The sequence below is a fragment of the Zea mays genome, chromosome 4 (genome assembly GCF_902167145.1).
Source record: "Zea mays cultivar B73 chromosome 4, Zm-B73-REFERENCE-NAM-5.0, whole genome shotgun sequence".
NCBI classification, from domain to species: domain Eukaryota; kingdom Viridiplantae; phylum Streptophyta; class Magnoliopsida; order Poales; family Poaceae; genus Zea; species Zea mays.
The window spans coordinates 120186815-120208280 of record NC_050099.1 but is presented as its reverse complement, the minus strand read 5'-3'; the positions used below and the strand labels follow the sequence as shown (position 1 = coordinate 120208280).

At 43.9% G+C, this 21466-nt stretch overlaps 1 protein-coding gene across 2 annotated transcripts; it reads right to left on the bottom strand.

Annotated features, from left to right (window-relative positions):
- Window positions 1-17891: 17891 nt before the first annotated feature.
- LOC103653625 (zinc finger transcription factor YY1) lies at window positions 17892-21171 on the bottom strand. Of its 2 annotated transcripts, none has more exons than XM_008680469.4 (6): window positions 20729-21171; window positions 20590-20648; window positions 19740-19939; window positions 19540-19629; window positions 18734-18877; window positions 17892-18662 (listed from the first exon to the last, which is right to left on the bottom strand). In XM_008680469.4, the coding sequence occupies exons 1-6, from the start codon at window positions 20788-20790 to the stop codon at window positions 18147-18149; spliced, it is 1071 nt and encodes a 356-aa protein (XP_008678691.1). In that variant the 5' UTR covers window positions 20791-21171; the 3' UTR covers window positions 17892-18146. The 2 variants fall into 2 exon arrangements, with proteins under 2 accessions (XP_008678691.1, XP_020408184.1); XM_020552595.3 differs by having other exon boundaries at window positions 17892-18647; window positions 20729-21159.
- Between the last annotated feature and the right edge of the window lie 295 nt (window positions 21172-21466).

Sequence of the window (21466 nt, the reverse complement as noted above, 5' to 3'; positions counted from 1 at the left end):
GGACAGCGTGAACAGTATAGGGGTACTGTTCATCTATTTATAGGCACAAGACGCAGCCTGTGAGAAATTACATCCATGCCCTTTACAAAGGTTTACAATCATAATATAAGTTATCACGGGCCGAATGGTCATTTCATCTTTAAGTCGGTGCATTTGGAAATGTACTCCGAAGCTCTCTGATTGATAGCTTCGGCTTTGTGTCGATCTTCCGAAGGTGTTTCTTCTTATGGGACCTTCGGCGACGAAGCATGCCCCCAACAGTAGCCCCTTCACGGTGTCGGATCATTTTTCGTAACGAGCTCGACCCGTGAAAAACTCTCTCAGGCTTCGGAATGCCGAAGGTCCGAAAAACACCTTCCCTAAGCTCGTTGTTGATAAACGATTTAAATATTCCGAGTGAAGGATGGTCCCACCATGCAACGGGTACGCGCGATTTGGTGATTCAGCTTCTTGGGCGCTATGGTCCACCGTTCAGCGAGTGCGGGTGACTGTTCAGCGGGTGCGAGCGACTTGACGATTCACCTTCCCACCTGCAGCACTATATAAACAGACGGGTAGTTGTGAAGTTACCACAACATTTACTGTTATTGTACTGTTGTGCTGCCGAAAAATTTGACCACCGCCGAAGCTTATTCACCGTATTCTCAGTCAAAGGATCACTTTGCTCTAGCTTCGTGAGAAGAGGGAGCTTCGTCAAAAATATTCAACTTCGTTAAAACGCAAGAAATTCAACATCAAATGGCCAGGGTGTGCTCAACAGCTAGGGTTACACACGACGGAGAGGAAACCGAAACTACTGAAATTGCTCCAATCTCCGAAGTTATGAGGCGGTCGGGACTAGTTGTGACGGAGGGCACTCCTGACGAAGACGCCCCTGTTACTGAAGCCGAGCAGGCAGATGTTGAACAGGGCGATATTGGTGAAGACGAAATTGATTATAACACCGCTATGCCATCGAAGCCCAGCCATTTGGATTTTGGGAAGTCAACTGTGTCTGAAGCTGATATGGCTATGATGACGAAGTTAGGCTACTTCAGAGAAGCCGATAAGGGTTTGATTCGTTTTAGCGGGGAAGAGACTATCCCGAAGCCAGAAAATGATGAAGTGGTTGTTTTTAAGAGCTTCTTCAAAGCAGGGTTGAGATTTCCTCTGCACGGGATGATTGCAGACGTCTTGGAAAATTTTGAGATTTACCTTCATCAGCTGACCCCTAATGCCATTGTTAGGCTCAGCGTGTATATCTGGGCTCTCCGAAGTCAAGGGGTGGAGCCGCTCGCCGAAGCCTTCTACCGAGTACATGAACTTCACTATCAGACAAAGGCCAGAGAAGACAGACTGCATGAGAACTTTGGCTGCTATAACTTTGCTTATCGCAAAGACATGAAGACACCGGTGGTCAGCTATCGCACTAAATGGCCGACCGGTTAGAAATCTGAATGGTTTTATGTTAAGATTGATGAGAAAAAGGAGAAGCTAGTGCAGAGCCCGCTAGAATTAACCTTCGGGCTAACTAGGCCTCAGTGCAACATGACGCCGGGGGCACCATGCCCAGATGTTGTGTATGAGTTTAGAGTTGTGTCTGAACACATCGGAACTAGGGATTTAGTTCAAGAATACTTGGCCAATCGGGTATTCCCAATGCTAAGATAATGGGGTATGCCGAAGCTTGAAGGAAAGAAGAAGAAGAATGAACTCGTTCGGCTGCCCTATCATTTCAAGTTCAAGAAACACTTCAAAGAACCCTGCCAAGAATGGTTGGATACAATTGAAGTTATGTGCAATGAGATTTTAGGCAATTATACAAGAAAAGAAGATCAGTTGATGACTGCAGCCTTCGGCACCTGACCGAAGCGAAGATTGAATCGGGTAATGGATGCCCTGAATTTTGAATATCCAGACTATGAACGATTGAACAAGGGCGCCAAAGGGTAGAAAAGAAAAAGAATTGTTAGTGTTGTGGGCAGACAGGCTATTAGAATGGTGAAAGAAGATGAAGAAATCTTGAAGAAGAGAAAATTGAGCCCTGAGCCGAAGGCAGTTGCTCCGAAGAAAAGGAAAGTTGCGGCTCCGAAGCAGAAGGCGAGTGATATGGAAGAAGAGACTCCTTCAACACCTTATGCTGCCGACGTGGAAGAAATTCTAAAGGTAATGACTAAATCCTTGCCTATCAAGCTAAGTCCACTAGGGCCACATCTGACGAAGCTTTTACAGAAGAAGGAGCCCTCGGCAGCGAAGAAGTCTGCTGGGCCGAAAAACAAAGGATTATTACTGTGACAGAGGCCATTGAAGAAACACCACCGCCAGCTTCGGCGTCAAAGGCACCAGCTATCGAGAGCGCTGCAGCTATCGAAGCTGCACCTACTGAAGCTGCAACTGCTGAAGGTGCAAACCTAGAAAGTACACTTTCTGATATTGATAAAAATACTTCTAGACATGGCCGTAGAAGAAGCTGCTACAGCCGCCGAAAAGACCATGGCCACAGTGCCTCGGAAAGAGAAGGAAATAGCCGAAGATACTTCAGAAGAAGAAAATTTCAACTTTCAAAACTTAATTGGACAAGAATTGTCAAAGGCTGAGAAAGAAGAATTGAGAGACTATGCCATATCCTGCGGTTATCAACCAGGGGCACTACTCTTCGGCGGTATCAACGATGAAAGCTTAGGTTGTCTCCGAGACCGGACTGGAGTGAAGGTCGTCGGTACTCTGTCGAAGAGTATTGGTTTCCTGAAGCTTGAGACCGATATTAGCCGCTACCGACGATAGCATATCATCGGTAGTATATTCTATTCTAACTTCAAGGTAAAAATTTTCTTCAACTTTGCATTGTTTTTAACAACGAAGGTGTTTTCTAACGAAGGTTGCTTCTGTACAGAGTATGTTATTGAGTAAAGCTTTGAGGATGCAACAGGACCTTGAAGATAAAAAGCATGAAGTTATAATTGAAGGTTTAGAAAGCAAAATAAAAGATCAAGCAGCTGCTCTTGAAAAGAAAGATTTTGAACTTCAGACAATGGAAGGTTTACTGGCAGAAGCTGAAGCCAAAATTGCAAAGTTGGATAAGGAGCTTCTCTCAAAATCAGAAGGCTTCGAACAAGAAAAGCAGAAATTTGATACGAAGTTTGAGGCTGAGGTCGAAAAAAGTTCAAATTTGCAAAAATCATTGAAAGAGCTTCAAGATAAATGTCTAGAGTTCAGCAACCGATGCGTGCAACGGCTAAAACAGGTCTTCAACTCGGTTGGAGCCAGCTCTGAGAAATTCAATCCTTCGATTGAAGACCTGCCAGGAACCTTCGAACACATTGAGGGCGAAGTTGATGCTCTTGATGAAGTTATAGCCGGACACGGTGATTTCTGTGCCCTGCTAGCTTCTCGGGGCATAGTTGTTGCCTTCATGAAGTCTAGTTGCATGCATGGAAAGATTGTTAATAGACCAAACTTCAGCTTATCACCAGCAGATCTGATTGATATCCCCAGCCTAGCTCGAAGCATAGGAAACAGATTTATAAAGCAAATATGGACGAAGGGTGGGCGAAGCCTAGCTGGTGACGAAGCTCGAAGTCATCTCAAGCCGGTAATAAAATCATACCTTGTGTTTACCTTTTCCTCAAAACTTGAATTTTTCTTATAATACTTTGATATGTACAGGATGACGAAGCCGAAGAACACAGAGCCAAAGCTTAGAAGATGATCCGAAGCTCAACAGATGATGAAGAAGCTCGAATACCTAGCTGTGGAAAAATTCTAAGAAAACTCTTGTATTAACCTTTATAAAGAATATTGTAACTTAAGAATCAGATTCTACTCTGTAAATTTGTCCATACCTTGTAATATATTTTTACCTTTCCATCGATAAATGAAATGCTTTGATGTGGATGAAACTTGTATTTTTTGAGCCGAAGGCGAAAAACACCTTCCCTTCTTTTCGTACACAACGAAGCATGAATCTGCTTTTGAAGTCGTATACTTAGGGCCGAAGCAACTGTCTGTATCTGTGTGATATGATGATGATGATCCTATGTATGTCTAAATGAATGTTTATGAATGCAATGTATGATGTAATGTATCGTGCAAATGAATGCCCAAACACACACATTCGAAGCTTCATCCACAACCTTCATTCCCTTAGGAATAACTGAAATCTCTTTGCCGTTTATTTTTCGGTTGCACCGCTTATTTTTCGGTGTAAGTTATGCATCCCCTTAGGAACGTCTTTTGAACTTCTTCGCCTTCTATTTCGGCGGTATTCGTGTTGACTTTTCGCGCTTCGCCTTATATTTCGGTGGTATTTGGCTCTGCATTCCCTTAGGAACGACTTTTGAGCAGAAAACTTACGCTACGCTCCCTTAGGAACGGCTTTTTGTAGCTTCGTCATGCTCTACATCCCCTTAGGGACGACTTTCGAGCTTCTCTCTGTTTTTTCTTTTTCTCTGCACTCGATGGTGCATGCTCAGATTTTACATTTACATATTTTGGGGGATTTTGCTCTCATGGAGCTGAATAAGGAAAGAAAAATTACAAACTATGGCCCCATTAAAAACCTTTCTCCCCCTTTGGAAAGGAAAAGGGTGCCATAGAAAAATGAAAAAGATTACATCAATCTATACATAATACCGTCGAAGCTCATCCACGTTCCAAGATCTAGGAATATCATTGCCATCCATATCCTTTAATCTGTAAGAACCGGGCCTTGACGAAGATACTACCAGAAAAGGTCCTTCCCACTTCAGCTGTAGCTTGCCTACTGTGTCTGGATTAGCCACTCTCCGAAGCACCAAATGCCCTAGCTTGATATTTTCAGTCGGACTTTTCTGTCGCGCCATTTGATTGTTTCGGCTCGATATTTATTTATATTCTCCACAGCCTGAAGTCTGACCCCTTCTATAGTGTCTTTTGCCACATGATAATCAGCTTCATCTTCAGTCGAAGTTGTTGTTCTTATTGACCCCGTTTTAGCTTCTTCCAGGGTTATAGCTTCGTCACCAAATAATAACTTGAATGGCGTAAAACTTGTTGATCTTGATACAGTTGTATTGTGGCTCCACACCACTTTAATCAATTATTCTGGCCACTTTCCTCTGGGTTGATTAAAAATTAACTTCAATATTCCTGTCATTATAATACCATTTGCTCTTTCGACAAGTCCATTTGACTCTGGATGTCTGACTGAGGCAAAGTGAATCTTCGTGTCGATTTGATCACAGAATTCCTTGAAAGCTTCATCATCAAACTGTGTTCTGTTGTCCACAGTTATAGCCTTTGGTACGCCGAAGCGACAAATAATGTTTTGCCAAAAGAATTTCTGGACTGTGACCGAAGTTATTGTGGCCAAAGGCTTCGCTTCAATCCACTTGGAAAAATATTCTACAGCAACCACAACATATCTTAAATTGCCTTGTGCTGGTGGAAGTGGACCTAACAAATCCAGGCCCCATCTTTGCAATGGCCAGGTTGGTTGTATTAGCTGGGTTCACGATGAAGGCTATTTTTGGTCTCTTGCACATTTTTGACAATTTTCGTACTTTTGGACCAGATCTGTTGCATCCGAAGCTGCCTTTGGCCAATAAAATCCTTGTCTGAAGACCTTCCCCAGCAAAGGCCTAGATCCAATTTGGGATCCACACAAGCCTGCATGTATTTCCTTCATCAGCTCTATACCTTTGGTTCTGGACAGACATTTGAGAAGTGGAGAGCAGACTCCATGTTTGTATAACTCCCCTTCTATTATTACATATGGTCTCGTTCTTGCCTCCATTCTCTTATTATAAGCTTCATCATCTGAAAGGCAGTTACCTTGGAGAAAAGATATAATCTTAGTCCTCCAATCTTCACTATGAACAGGAGATATATTGAGCACTGCTCTTTCAAGAAGTTCTACTGAAGGTGCTCTTATTGTCTCAAAGAATACTTCCGAAGGTAGAGGCAGCCCATGTGCCGCTGACTTGGCTAGCAGATCTACGTGCTCGTTTTCTCCTCGTGGAATATTCTTGACAGAAAACCCTTCGAAATGTGTCCAGGTATTTCTCTAGCTTCGGGTATCTTGCCCTCCAACTCTTGTCAACATGACCAGAAATAACTTGGGAATCAGTTTTAAGGATCGCTCTTCTTATCCCCATTGCCTTTAACTTCCGAAGCCCCAAAAGCAAGGCTTCGTATTCAGCAATATTATTTGTGCAGCTGAAATCAAGCTTTATTGCATAGCATGTTCTGACTTTGGAAGGTGCAACTAAGACAGCAGCCGCACCTGCCCCGAAGGTTCCCAAGGAACCGTCGCAGAACACTGTCCAAGCTTCGGCATCTTTATTTGCTTCTTCTTCCTGAGCCCCTGGCGTCCAGTTAGCGATGAAGTCTGCTAACGCCTGGGACTGAATTGAGGATCTATGCACATAATCAATGCTGAATTCGTTGAGTTCCACAGCCCACTTTCCAATTCTTCCAGTAGCTTCTCTATTTCTCATGATATCCTTCAGAGGTTGTGATGAAGGAACAATTATATGGAATGCTTGAAAATAATGTCGAAGCTTCCTGGAGGCCACTAAGACAGCATACAACACCTTCTCCAATTCTGTACAATTTTTCTTTGATAAGCTTAGAACTTCGGAGACAAAGTATACTAGGGCTTGCTTTTTGATTTGTCCTTCCAATTTCTCCTGCACAAGCGCCACACTCACTGCAGAGTGCGAAGCTGCCACATACAATAGTAACGGAGCCCCTAGCGCAGGTGGAGTTAATGTTGTTATATCAATCAAGTGTTGCTTCAGCTCTTCGAAGGCTTTTTGCTGAGCTGGGCTCCATTGAAAGACTTCGGCTAACTTTAGTATTTCAAAGAATGGCAAGTTTCTTTCTGCTGATCTAGATATAAATCTATTCAATGAAGCCAGTCTTCCTGCCAACCGTTGGGCCCCCTTCTTTGTGCTCGGCGGTTCTATTCGAAGGATGGCTTCAATCTTGCTTGGGTTAGCTTCAATCCCCTTCGTTGAAACCAAACAACCAAGGAACTTACCCTTCTTCACTCCAAAGACACACTTTTCAGGATTTAATTTTAGGCCAGCTTGTCTGAAATTAGCAAATGTTTCTTGCAGATCAGTGATATGATTTTCTTGCTTCGTGCTTTTTACTATGATATCATCAACGTATGTTAGCACATTTTTGCCTATCTGGGAATGAAGGACCTTGGCTGTCATCCAACTGAAACTGCCTCCAGCATTTTTGAGCCCCTCGGGCATCCAAAGATAGCAATAGGTGCCACTGGGAGTTATGAAGCTAGTCTTCGGCTCATCCTCCTTCTTCATCCATATTTGATGATATCCTGAGTAGCAATCCAGAAGACTCATAAGTTCTGAAGAAGTTGTTGCGTCCACAAGAGAGTCTATCCTTGGTAATGGAAATTCCTCCTTCGGACAGGCCTTGTTGAGATCCGTGAAATCAATACACATTCTCTATTTGCCATTGGCCTTTTTTACCATAACAGTATTGGCTAGCCACTCTGGATATTTTACCTCTCTAATAACACCAGCACTGAGAAGTCTTTTTACTTCATTCCGAGCACCTTCGGCTTTATCATCAGACATTTTCCGAAGCCTTTGTTTTCTGGGCCTGAAGGACGGATCGACATTGAGTGAATGTTCAATGACGTCCCTGTTGACACCACAAAGACCATTGGCCGACCATGCAAAAACATCTTTGTTGTTGAATAAAAACCTTATCAAAGTTTTTTCCTGCTCTTCAGATAATTGAGACCCGAGCAGTACCTTCTGCTCTGCTATGTCTTCACATAGAAGCATGGACTTTGGCTGATCAGCCGAAGCAGCCTTCTCTCTTCTGTACTTGTACTGCTCACAAGCTTCAGCTCCATCTATGTTGTGGATGGCTTTTGAGTCTATCCAATTTCCCTCAGCCTTTCTGGCAGCTTCCTGGCTTCCATGAATAGCAATAGACCCCTATTCCGAAGGTATCTTCATGCATAGATATGTTGGATGAAGAATTGCTTCGAAATCATTAAGTGTCCCACGACCAATGATTGCATTGTAGGGGTATTCTATGTCAACAATATCAAACACAACCTGTTCGGTCCTTGTGTTGTGGACAAATCCGAAGGTCACTGGCATTGTGATCTTGCCAAGTGCTATGATCTGCCTTCCTTCGAAGCCACAAAGAGGGTGTGTAGCATCATGAATCTTGTCCTCTGGCTCTTGCATCTGTCTGAAGGCCTTAGCAAATATGATATCCGCTGCACTGCCTGTATCAACCAGAACATTATGGACCAGAAATTCCTTGACGACACAAGATATAACCATAGCATCATTATGAGGGTAATCCTTGAGCTGAAGGTCCTCCTGGGAGAAGGTGATTGGGATGTGGGACCATTTTGACTTGATGAAGGGTCCCTACACCCCCAACATGTTGCACCCTTCTCTGAGCCTCCTTCTTCTGCTTCTTGTTGGCCGGTTCTGAGCATGAACCACCTGTTATCGGGAGCACCATCTTCGTAGCTGTGAAGCTACTTTAGCTTCATTGTTGAACGAAGCCATCAGCTCAATCAGTGGAAGTGAGTTCACCGGAGGTGGGCGCCAATGTTGGGAACTTGTTCTCAAATGCTATGAGTCAAGAACAAGGCAACACAAAGTATTAGATGTTTAAGTCCTTCGTCCTTCAAAGCATTATTTCCCTCAGGATATAACGATCTTCGGACGAAGGTCATGAAGGGCGTACCTTCGGCTTGACAGAAGGCAAAAACCCAAGTGTTGCGCATGAATGAATACAGGAAAGCGTGAACAGTACAAAGGTATTGTTCATCTATTTATAGGCACAGGACGCAGCCTGTGAGAAATTACATCCATGCCCTTTACAAAGGTTTACAATCATAATATAAGTTATCACGGGCCGAATGGTCATTTCATCTTTAAGTCGGTGCATTTGGAAATGTACTCCGAAGCTCTCTGATTGATAGCTTCGGCTTTGTGTCGATCTTCCGAAGGTGTTTCTTCTTATGGGACCTTCGGCGATGAAGCATGCCCCCAACACCTAGGATTTCAAGTCAAGCAACTCCAAGATGGTACCTTCATCTGCCAAACAAAGTATATTCAATACATACTTACCAAGTTTGGAATGAAGGATGCCAAGCTCATCAAGACACCCATGGGAACCAATGGGCATCTCGACCTCGACACGGGAGGTAAATCCGTTGATCAAAAGGTATACCGGTTGATGATAGGATCTTTACTCTATTTATGTGCATCTCGACCGGATATTATGCTTTCAGTATGCATGTGTGCAAGGTTCCAAGCCGATCCTAAGGAAGTTTACCTTAGGGCCATGAAAAGAATCATGAGATATTTAGTTTACACTCCTAAGTTTGGACTTTGGTACCCCAAGGGATCCACCTTTGATTTAATAGGATATTCCGATGTCAATTGGGCAGGGTGTAAAATTGATAGGAAGAGCACATCAGGGACTTGTCAGTTTCTGGGGAGATTCCTGGTGTTTTGGGCTTCAAAGAAACAAAACTCAGTAGCTCTTTCTACCGCCGAAGCCGAGTATATTGCTGCAGGCCATTGCTGTGCGCAATTACTTTGGATGAGGCAAACCCTCAGGGACTATGGCTACAAATTGAGCAAAGTCCCTCTCCTATGTGATAATGAGAGTGCAATCCGCATGGCGGATAATCCCGTTGAACACACCCGCACTAAGCACATAGACATTTGGTATCACTTTTTGAGAGATCACCAACAAAGGGGGATATCGAGATAGCTTATGTTAGCACCAAAGAACAATTAGTCGATATCTTTATCAAGCCATTAGATGAGAAAACTTTTAGCAAACTTAGGAATGAGCTAAATATACTTGATTCTCGGAATTTTGATTGAAACATTGCACACATAGCTCATTTTATATACCTTTGATCATATCTCTTTCATGCCTGCGACTAATGTGTTTTCAAGTGTATTTCTATGCTAAGTCGTAGATTGAAAGGGAAATGGAGTCTTCGGCGAAGACAACGCTTCCTCTCCACTCTATCGGTATCATTTACCCTTCGCCGTCACTCCACATCACTCTCAAATTGGTATAATCTTCAACTCATATTTAATTGTACCAATAGGGGAGAAAGTAAAAAGGGCTCTCAATGTCTCCGTTTTTGGCGATTAATGCCAAAGGGGAGAAATCAAGCCCAAAGTAAAAGGACCGCACCACCAAACTTCAAAAAAATTCGAAATGATGATTTATGTTTGTCTTTTCAATTGGTATCTTATGATAGAAATTTCTTCAATTGATATGATATTTTCAATTGGCATATTTAAAGATAGAATTTCAAAACTAGTATAAGTTCCAATTGGTATCTATTAAAACCCTCTTGAAAGCTAAGGGGAGAATTTTATTCAGGGGGAGTTTTGTTTAGTCAAAGGAAAAGCATTAGAAACAAAAAAATTCAAATCTTGAAAATGCTTCATGCAATCTATTCATATACCTTTGACTATTTGCAAAAAGACTTTGAAAAGATTTTCCAAAAATATTTGCAAAAACAAAACAAGTGGTGCAAGCGTGGTCCAAAATGTTAAATAAAAGAAAGCAATCCATGCATATCTAGTGAAATTATAAATTGGTTTAATTCCAAGTAACCTATGCACTTACCTTATGCAAACTAGTTCAATTCTGCACTTTTATATTTGCTTTGGTTTGTGTTGGCATCAATCACAAAAAAGGGGGAGATTGAAAGGGAAATAGGGTTTAACCTTTTCCTATAAATAATTTTGGTAGTTGAATGCCCAACACAAATAATTGGACTAACTAGTTTGTTCTAGATTATATATTCTACAGGTGCATAAAGGTTCAACACAAACCAATAAAAGATTGAAGAAAGGGTTCAAAAAGAAAGGAGCAAAGAAACCAAGGGTGCCCTGGTCTAGCGCACCGGACTGTCCGGTGTGCCACCGGACAGTGTTCGGTGCACCAGGACCGTACAACTCCAAACTCGCCACCCTCGGGTTTCTGTGGGCATGCTCCGCTACAATTCACCGGACTGTCTGGTGCACCAGCGGAGCAACGGCTCCTTCGCGCAACGGTCGGCTGCAAAAAGCCGCTGACTCCGTGAACAGTGAAGAACAGTGCGCGCAGAAGTCAGAGCAGTCGCCAGAGGCGCACCGTACAGTGAACAGTGCCTGTCCGGTGCGGCACCGGACTATCCGGTGCCACAAGAAGACAAAGCTCCAACGGTCGACTGCGCCCGAACCCTAACGGTTGGGTGACGTGGCTGGCGCACCGGACTGTCCGGTGCACCCATCGATAGCAGCCCAACCCCAACGATTGTTTGGTGGTTGAGGGCTATAAATACCCCTAAACCACCTCTACTTCAACCATCCAATCATTCAACACACTTCATTCAATACAAGAGCAATTGCAACACTCTAAGACACAAATCAAAGCCTACGATCCAATCAAAGTCTCCAATTCAATTCTAGTGCTTTGGGACTTGTGAGAGGATCGTTCTTGTGTTTCTTTGTTGCTCTTGTTGCTCGGTTGGCTTTCTTCTTTCTCTCATTCTTATTCTCAAAGCCTTGTAAGTAAAGCAAGAGACACCAATCGTGTGGTGGTCCTTGCAGGGTCTAAGTGACCCGAGAAATCAAGGAAGAAAGCTCACTCGGTCTAAGTGACCATAAATAGTTGGGATGACTCAGCTCCACCAAAACGGCGGGATGCGAGTGCTCTCCCGAATGTGAGCACTCTCCTCCCCTCCACACTCATATGGCTATCCAACCAAACAAAGAACGGAGTGGCTCCACTCTATTCTACTCAGGATAGGGTATTTGTATATGTGATAGATAATATGTAAATGCAAAAAAATTGTCTTCTAGAAAGGGAAATATTCATGAATAGATTGTAAATTTTGAAACTTTGGTATTTCTTCCGGACAAGATAGTTGCCCTAGCGAGAGTGGGATTTGTACAACGATTACAAACCCCTCAGATAGAATCTGAGAATAAAACTCAGAATAAAAATAATTGTGGTGACAATCGATCGTGGTTAGGATAATTAACCGAATTAATCGAAAAATTCTGCTGATACATTCGAATAATTAAATGTTTCACAAGTAGTGAACTAAATTTCTTGTTATTACAAAAAAATCCACGGATCGGAACCATTTAATCCATAATAATGAGCAAATACATAAATATATTCCTGAAAGAGAAGTGGCTTGACGAAGTAGTGTTGACAAGATTTCTGTTTTTCTGAATACCCTTCAAAAGTTTCCATTTGTATTTCTACTTGAACTAGAGAAAAAATAGCATTTCTCGGTTTATCAAATGATGATGCATAGTGCAATATGGTCAGAACAAGGTGTTGTATAATACAAACCCAGGAAAGAATGGGAGTCTGACCCATAGAACTTTTTTTGCTCCTTTTCTACCTAATTAGTTTATGTTTGTTCTAATTATAAAAGAAACAAGAACAAATCTTTTATTTTTGCAGGTCAGACACTCTTTTGACTTTGGAATACAATCTCTTTATCAATATACGGTTTCTTTTACACATTCAATCAACCAAACAAAAAATGGAGCGGATCTACTTTGCTTACCAAACACACAAAGAAACATATCCATTTTTAGAAACTAGAATAGAGCTGCTCCATTCCAGTTGGCTCTCCAACCAAACACACCCTAAAGTTGTTGTCGTCTTCTCATTCATGAGTGTGCGATAAGCACATCCGCTTGACATGCCTCCTGTTTGTTTTAGCCTCTTTCAGCTTCTGGCCACCAAAAGCTGCTGCAAACTACCAAACGCCCAGCTTTTCAGCCAAGTTCTATGAGAATCGCTTTAGTCAAAATCATCAAAAATCAACATGATAACAGAATCGGCCGAATCATTGAGATAGTAGGATATGGACTCTTTTATCTTCCTCCACACATAATCTCCACGATAGTTAGATTCTCTTCATAGCCACATTCTCCATACATCTAGATTCTTAGAAAAAATCCTCAGAAAAAAGCTAAACCAAACAGGCCCATGGTGTGATGACTCGAGTGAAGACTCGCGGCGGCATGCCTGAATTGTTCATGGTTAGACTCGGTTGAGCCTAGTGCAGGCGTGCTCCAACGTACTGAGAGCATTTGTCCTCCTTATGTTATCTCCAGCAACGTCCTCTAAATTTCATCCCCTAAAGAAATATTCTCTATCCTTTACAACACTCTCTAAAAGATTATGTCATTTATATCTTCATCATCTTCAGTAATACCCTCTAAATTTTATTCTCTATATCGTATTCTCTACATTTTCCAACCTATATTAATACAAAATTTCAAAATGGCATTTTTTACAAAATGTTGAGTCTGTTTATATATTAGAAAATACTTTTTATTCATATGAATACATATACAGAGGTCGCGGTGCCTATTCATGTATTGGACGACACACTCTTTTCATTTTTCTCTTCTGTGGCCGAGATCCACAATGCTGTTGTCAAACTTTTCGCCGCCGCCGTCAAGCGACTCCATACTAATGCAGCAGTGTGTGCTGCGCTGGTGGTCGTCCTCTCAAGCGGAGCTCCTCCATGCAGCCCAACTTCTCCAAACCATCACACCCGAGGCCCCATGGCGTCCACCGTAGGCTCAAGGGTAGCTACCGCGACTTGTTGGTCATCTTCCATGATATTGCTGCTATCTTCTCCTTCGTGGCGCGAGCTCCGTGCAAGCAAGCTCGTTTGAAGGTTGTTGTGATGCACCGCCACTGTCATACCTGGTTTTGGAAGGTAAACTGAATGCGAACCATGTACGTGTCAGGATCAGAACTCACGTACACATCGATTACATAATTGGACATCATCACACAATGCTTGAATTAAATAGCGGAAAGGTACTTAGTTACATCAAGATGTCTGAGACATCCACAGAGTCTATTACATAAACATAGTGTTTAACAATAACATCAAAGTGCAGAGTAACGAAACATAGAATGTAAGCCTACACAGGCAGCTGACTGGGGGTTTGCAACTAAAGAAAACTAGAACTCGTCGTAGTCTTGGAACTCCTCAAAGTCCTCCATGTTGCCAGCTTCATCTCCTGATCACTGAGTACAATGGGGACAACCTGGTGTGGGGTGGTTTGTAAAGCAAGGGTGAGTACACATCAACATACTCAGCAAATGTCCCGTTTGGCTAAAGTGGACTAGCTGTATGTGGAGTTAAGGTTAAGCAGTTGCTTTTAGTTGGTCAAGTTTTATTACTATAAGTATAGCCAAATTTTAGTAATGACCCAGTTATTACCTAGAGGCACTCCCTCCAAGAGGAAATACCAGATATCAGAATTATAATCATCATTGCTAATCATCATCATAAAAGTAACCAAAGTTCTTCTAATCAAAGAGGATCCCAAGGCTGCTCATAACCGTGAGCACGGCTGATATACCAATTTCTAACACTCTGCATAGGTTGCACACTTTACCCACAAGCCGTGATTCCCATTCTGCCCGAGGTTCTAGCCTCCCCATTGATCACTACCAAGGTGACCTAGCAGGGTCTCACTATGTAGCCTTTACAAAGATTTCCCAGAGGTCATAGTCACCCGTTAGGTTTCTCCAGTTTGATAAACACAGTACATCTCCCCAGAGGAAGGGTGACTAATAAAACCAAATCAAAGAACCTCTGCAACCAGCCTCGGCAGAGCAAGTACTGTGCCCGGACCCCATTGACGGCCCTACGGTGAAGCCAACTACTCCTCTGGTTCCTCTAATTAATCAGCTAAGGGCGTCCCATTCCACCCTCATGGTTGCACTGTTATCCGGGGTTGTCACTCCCCAAACAGGTCCTTACGGAGAGGTACTCAGAAAACAGCCTGAGCCCCCTAAAGTAATCACAAGAACCCCATCGGGATAACATCATCGTATCATAAAAGATCACATCATGTTCATTGATTAAGTTAAAGCAATAGCATAAGCTAACCATGATTAACCCAAAAAGGTAAACAAGGGTAAGGTAAATACAGACTAGTCAATTCTTAAGTTTCAGTAATGTAATGTGGGACAGTGAATTAAAAAGTAAAGTAGGACATGATAGGTCTGAGGACACTTGGCTTCACCAGGTTGTTGCTCAGAGGGATCTTTGGTAACACACTCAGGAACCACGAGCTGCTCGTTGTCTAAGTAAAGCGAGCATACATTCAATACATTTGGAAGGTAAAAATGAACATCACATCAAACATGTACAAACATTGGCACACAACTCGAAAAGGTATAGTATTAAGTACAAGGGAATGAGGTCAAGTTATAAAATGGACTAATCCTAATTGGGGATTAATTACTCTCTAAGTGTTGGGACATAGCCCAAAAAGGTAAAGTGATAATTTAAACAAAGAAAAAGATTAATTTATAAGATGGACTAATCTCATTTAGGAATTTGATTATCCTTTAAATATTATCCATAATTACATACCTAATTATATTTATCTCATTAAGGCCTAAAGGTTAAACCAGAAATGAATCCATGAAATGTATACCACTAATCTCACAAGATTAAATATACTTTATTCCTTAGGATTCTCCTTTTATTTATTTCATTAAATAAATAAATCAACATATACTTTAATTCTATATTCTAAGTGTAAAAATTAAAGTATACAGATTACAGTTGGTCATATTTTATTTGAGCATAGAATAATCTTGTGAACATTTTGCAATTTGAACCACTAAATTTGGAGTTCATGTGAAAAAGATATGTAATAAACAAGTTTTGAAGTTTGAAATATGACATTAGGGCTAAATCTGTAATTAAATAAAAGTCCAGGGGGCTATTCTAAAGAAACCAGGGACCTATGCTCTAAAACAGAGGACGGCGGGTTGATTTCCTGAAACCAGGGGTTCTTAAGCAAAACTCACACGCAAAGGGGTACGGGGTAACCTCAGCCATCGGGTCGGAGATCAACGGCCCAGATTAGATCGCGCGAGCGCGACTAACAAGCGGGGCCAAGGCGTCAACAAACCAGGGCGGGCTGACCAGCCGGGCCCAGAGGCAGAGACGCGGGTGAGGGGGAAGAGAGAGAGGCGGTTGGATCTGGATCGAAGGACTGCGATCAGATCCGCTCTGGTTAAGTCTAAACAATCCGATCTCGGACGGACGACCGAGATCTAACGGCCAGGGGCTGGCTTGGGCGTGGTGGCGCCGCTCGGCCCCGCGGCGAGAGTTCGCCGGAGACGAGAAGGCTGGCCACGGCGGGGCTCTGGTGACTTAAGGAAAAGGTCAAACAAGTTCAGCGCAACACGGCGAACCCGACCGTGGGCGCAGAACCGGCACAGGGGCACCAGAGAATGCAGATCGCAGTAGAAAAGGTTCCGCGGCGGCGCAGCTAACTCCGGCGAGCAATTACGCGGGAGCTGGGGCAATTCTTGGCGAAATAAAGGCATAGGAAGGGTGCTCACCTCGAGTGCGAACTCAGGAACGCTTGGAGAACGGCGGGGGTGCGATGGAGCCTCAGGTCGACGGCGGTGGGACTTCGGTTGCGCAAATATTGCTCCGGTGAGCGCAGACTGGACGAAACAGAGAGGGAGAGGGCACACCAAAGGGTGTCCCGAGCAGCTGACAGTCAGGCGGAGCTCACCGTGGCACTGGACAGGGCACAGGCGCGACGGTGGCCACGAAACAGGTAGTGGGCGTCGGCGCGGTGGCGGAGCTCCCTGGTCCGCGTGGGTTGAGCGAGAGAGAGGGCGAGAGGGTTGGGCAGAGGGCGCAAATGAGAGAGGGGAGGTGGGCGAGCAGGGCGCGGGGCTCAAAAGGGGCGCGGGGGCACGGACGTGGCCGGAGAACGCGCGGAAGTGGGCGCGTCCACGGCGGGGAGATCGTGGGCGAGAGGTTAGGGAAGGCTGACAGGTGAGGACGGCGGGACAGAGAGAGAGTGGGCGCGGGGGGGAAAGAACGGCGCCGACAACTCTGGCCCACGGGACAGAGAGAGAGAGGGAGAGGGCGCGCTCAGGCTTGCGCCGACAGGCGGGGCCCGCCTGTCAGGCACGGGGGGGCGCGGGCGCGGGGGCTGGGCTAAATGGGTCGACTTGGGCTGAAATGGCCTTTTCTATTTCCAGGGAATTTCTAATTGCTTTTCTATTTATTTTCTCTAGGGTTTTCAATTCAAATTCAAACAAAATCAAATATATGCAACCATTCAAAGAATATTTAGACTTAATATGATGCAACATTCTATGACTCATAGGTTTTGGGCAAAATAAAATAAATAATCCTTCACTAATACCACTAACTCTAATTAAAAGAGGGAGAGAGGGAGAAAACTAGAGAGAGTGAAGCTAGAGTGAGATAGAGAAGAGTAACACCTGAATTTGGATGATCATAAGAAAGAAATTTTATACCCTCAAATCCAGGGTGTTATAGACACAGTGTCCGATCTCCGCGGCCATGGCATCTTATTCACCGGATGTGTGCAGAAACACGCCGATAGCAGACGAATAATGATTCTCTAGATGTAGCGGCTTCAACACAGACGCTCTAAATGATGTAGCGGCTTCAACACAGACACTCTAAATTTTAGCGTACTCTATAGGGTTCCTTGCTGGAGATATAAAGGAGCACAATGTTATCTAAATTTAGCGTACAAGTTGCTTTATGTACAATGTCCTCATACCCTGCCCCTCTCCAAGTACAAGTAGCATAAAGGAGCACAATGTAGCGTACAATGTCCTCTTACCCTCTTTGGACCTTTGGGAGAGTCTTCCCAAATAGAGGAAAAGGAGGACCTCCCTCGGTATTATGGCGTGGACTCAAACCACCTTTGTCTTCCATGAACACACTATCGCACACTTCCATATTCTGAAACCGGTGGATGCATAAATTTCTCAAAGTAAACATGGCATGCTCATACAAATGTACGGTTGACGAGATCTGTTGACATCCACTCAATCAGGGCTACGATAACTGAGAACTCATTTATGACAACAAACCAAAAGGCACAAACACAGGCAGACGGGAGCAATGATCCATTATCCTTTCTGAACTCATGGCCTGTGTAGTTGAGAAGGGGCATGGCAGCAACAACCTCTTGTCTACTATAGGCCAGCCGTATTTTAAAAATGTACATGTATTGAAATCTATAACCACCAGTCTATAGATTATGGTATATGCACAGCTACAGAAGAAAAAAAAATGAATCCCTGCTAGCAGCTCATTCTTCGTCTTCGGTTTCCTCGTCGTCGCTGCTAGCAGCTCTCTTGTAGTTCCATCTGTCCTCGCCATTGTTATCCCCCTCTTCTTCAGTCTCCTCGCTGTCATCCTCGTACACCACTTTCCTTAGCAACTGCTGCTCCTCAGGGAGGCTCACCACAGCTGGCAATGGTGTTGCATACCCTCTGTGCTTGGGGATGTTGGCCGGTGGCATCCTAGAGGTGATGTCCAGCTTGCTCCTGTGGGAACTCTTCGAGATGCTGCGCTTTGAAGGGGCGGCAGCACCATTTGGACCACCATCCTGGTAGTGGTTGGGATGCTCTTTTTTCAGATGGAGGTTCAACTTGTACTCATGGATGTATGCCTTGTCACAACCATCGTAGGGGCAGACGTAAGGGCGCTCAGCTGAGGGAGCTGGAGGTGCTGCTGAGACCTTCGCTGGCCTAGGGGGCTGGTGCGGACCTCCAATTGCACTGTGGTTCATTGATGACGCACCTGGATTCTGCAAGCCAACAGCCTATATTTGTCTCGTTACAAAATTCTTTCACAAGCTGAAATTCACAAGCAGTAGCTAGTAAGAGATCTTACTTTCTCATGTTGTGCCCTGATATGAGCTCTCAGTTTTGATTCTTGTGTAAATCTTCGGCCACATTCTGGGTACTGGCACACATGATAGTTATCTGCAGAATGTGTTTTCATGTGTGCCTTTAAATTAAAATCCAACGAAAATGCCTGCAATAATCCGGCACATGACATTAATATTTAATAACACATATTGCCAGATAATATACTAATAATAACAAATGCCAAAAGCCACATTTAATTAACCAATTAGAAATATGACATATCCTATCCATCCCTTGCTTTCATGCATCCTAGAAAGCTTCAAGTGAACCTTGCGAATGATACCCTACCACCAACAAAGAGCATCTTGTTGGCACCACTCTGCTTGAGATTTTCCCTTTCCCCGACAACAAAGAGGCATTATTTAAGCATTTTAGGCTGTTTGCACAAGGGTAGTTCCTATGTAACCCCTCCCGGATAGTTGCAAAACAACTATTATGAGTACAACCATTGTTTAAACGTTATCTTTCTCGTTTGTATGTATGTTAAAAACTTTGTGGAATATGGAGTATGAAATAATGCATTAAAATGACCATGACTAAATCTTAACACAGCAAATGGAACAGAATGAAATGATCAAAGCTTTAGAACATGGTTGCACCAGAAAAGAAACCAAGCAACAAACATTTCTATATCCAGTACAAATTTCTACTTCACGATCAAGCATTTTTAGTAACATGCTACGAATGAGAAAAGTACAAATCACCACATGATCATAACAAACGTCAGGAAATGAATAGCAAACACAATGGAGCAGACAGTGAGATTACCCTCCCACAACCTTCATGTGGGCACACAAAATTCTTCTCTCCAGTATGGATAAGAAAATGTCTCTTCAACTTAGAGCTATCTAAGAATTTCTGCAAAATCAAATTTACCCGAAAAAAGATTAGTCAAGCAACTGAAATGGGACCATGCCTTTGCAGACTGAAGATTACTCTGGGATGTGAAAAGGAAGGGTAAACAGTACCTTGCCACAGTTCTCATAGTGGCAGATATATTGCCTCTCCCCATGGACATGAGCGTGCTTCTTAAGAGCCCCTACATCAAAAAATGTCTTCCCACATCCTTCGTAGCTGCACAGGAAGAGAACCTCAGAGTTTGGTTCAGGCATTGCAGATGCTGCCCCCTGCTCCTTATCCTTAGCCTTCAAAGCTGCCAGTCTATCCTCTGTAAATAAATCCAATAATAATATTAACAGCGGAATGAAAAGGTTATATCATAGAAGAAACAATTCACTACCCTATAGTTATTAACAGCCATGAAACAATCAGAATATATAACAAAGAATTCCATCTTCCTGTGTGCCCTTGTTGGCATTGTGTGAGAACTTCATAATCTTCATAAATAAGTTGGCAGTGTTCATTACATTGTCCAAATCAGTCAGGACATGTCGGCAATTAAAAGAACACATTGGTATGCTGGTGGCAACCCCCAAAGAGAATGTACTAAGTTTTTCCTCTAGTTTGAACTGAACTGACCACTCTTACTTGGAGACTAACAAGCATATATGTACTGCTCTACTGAAATCTCAATTTTTCTGGGTGGAACTAAACAACCATCCCTTCGTGTGCTGAAGTATTACAAATTAGAAATATGTGATGCAACCAGTATAAGAAACATGAAAAGACCTTGCTTGCTCCACCTGTCTTTAAAGAATTGGAAATTCGCGTGGATACGGATGAATCACTGGTGAAGTACCAGACAGGGCAATTATCATCAGTGCAAAACATGACGATGACATGACAGTACAGTCATAGAATAAAAGGCTGCGGTTTGACAGCAGCAGCAGCAGCAAGCAATCAGCGGGCGCAATCTACCTCGCACCCACTTGTAGAGCGTGCAGGGGCCTCCGGTGACGACCAGATCTTGCGGGACCCTAAAGAGGCAACAGATCAGATGGAAATCGAGGGAGGAGGGAGACTGTGCGAGCCATCGGACGGCAGGCGAGCAACTAACCACTCCTTCACCCAGCGGTAACGGCGGCGTGTGATATGCATCTCCGGGGGCGGCGGGCGCATAGAGCCGGCGCGCGGCGCTGGAGGAGAGGGGCAGGGCTAGGGATTGGGGGCAAAGGGGGGGGGGGGGGGGGGGGGGGGGGGGGGGGGTGGAGGGGTGGGTAGGAAGACTACGAGGAGCACGAGACAGACTCCTTGGTGCGATAGGATTAGGCATGGTGGTGACCGCCCCACCCCAGGCTCCGCGAGGAGATGTATGCCTATGGATGCCATGCCCGACCCGGCGACTCTCAAGCGCCGTCCGACTCCAAGCTCAACACGGTGGGGTGGGGTGGGGTGGGCCATCTGATGGCTCGAGGCACCGCGTTTCTTCTGCCTTTTTCAGGGCGTGCGCTGCCGCCCTTCGTCTTCCGTGGTGCGCAACAATGGGGGATGCCGTCAACTGCTGAAAGAGTGGGGAGATCTAAGGGGTCAAAAAGCAAATGGGCCTTAAACAACACAAATTTTACAAAAAAAAAACACAGAACAACGACATTATTCTCATCTGCAAGTAGCAACATAAATTTTGCCCTCCGGACCATCTGGGTGAAGACACCGTGCTATTGTCAGACCGTCCGATCAAGATCTCGGACCGTCCAATGTCAACAGAAGCATCGTCTTAGTTGATTCGGTTAATAATGTGCCGATACAATTGATTGGAGAACGTTTTTAGTTGCATATCTGCATGACCCAAATGTTA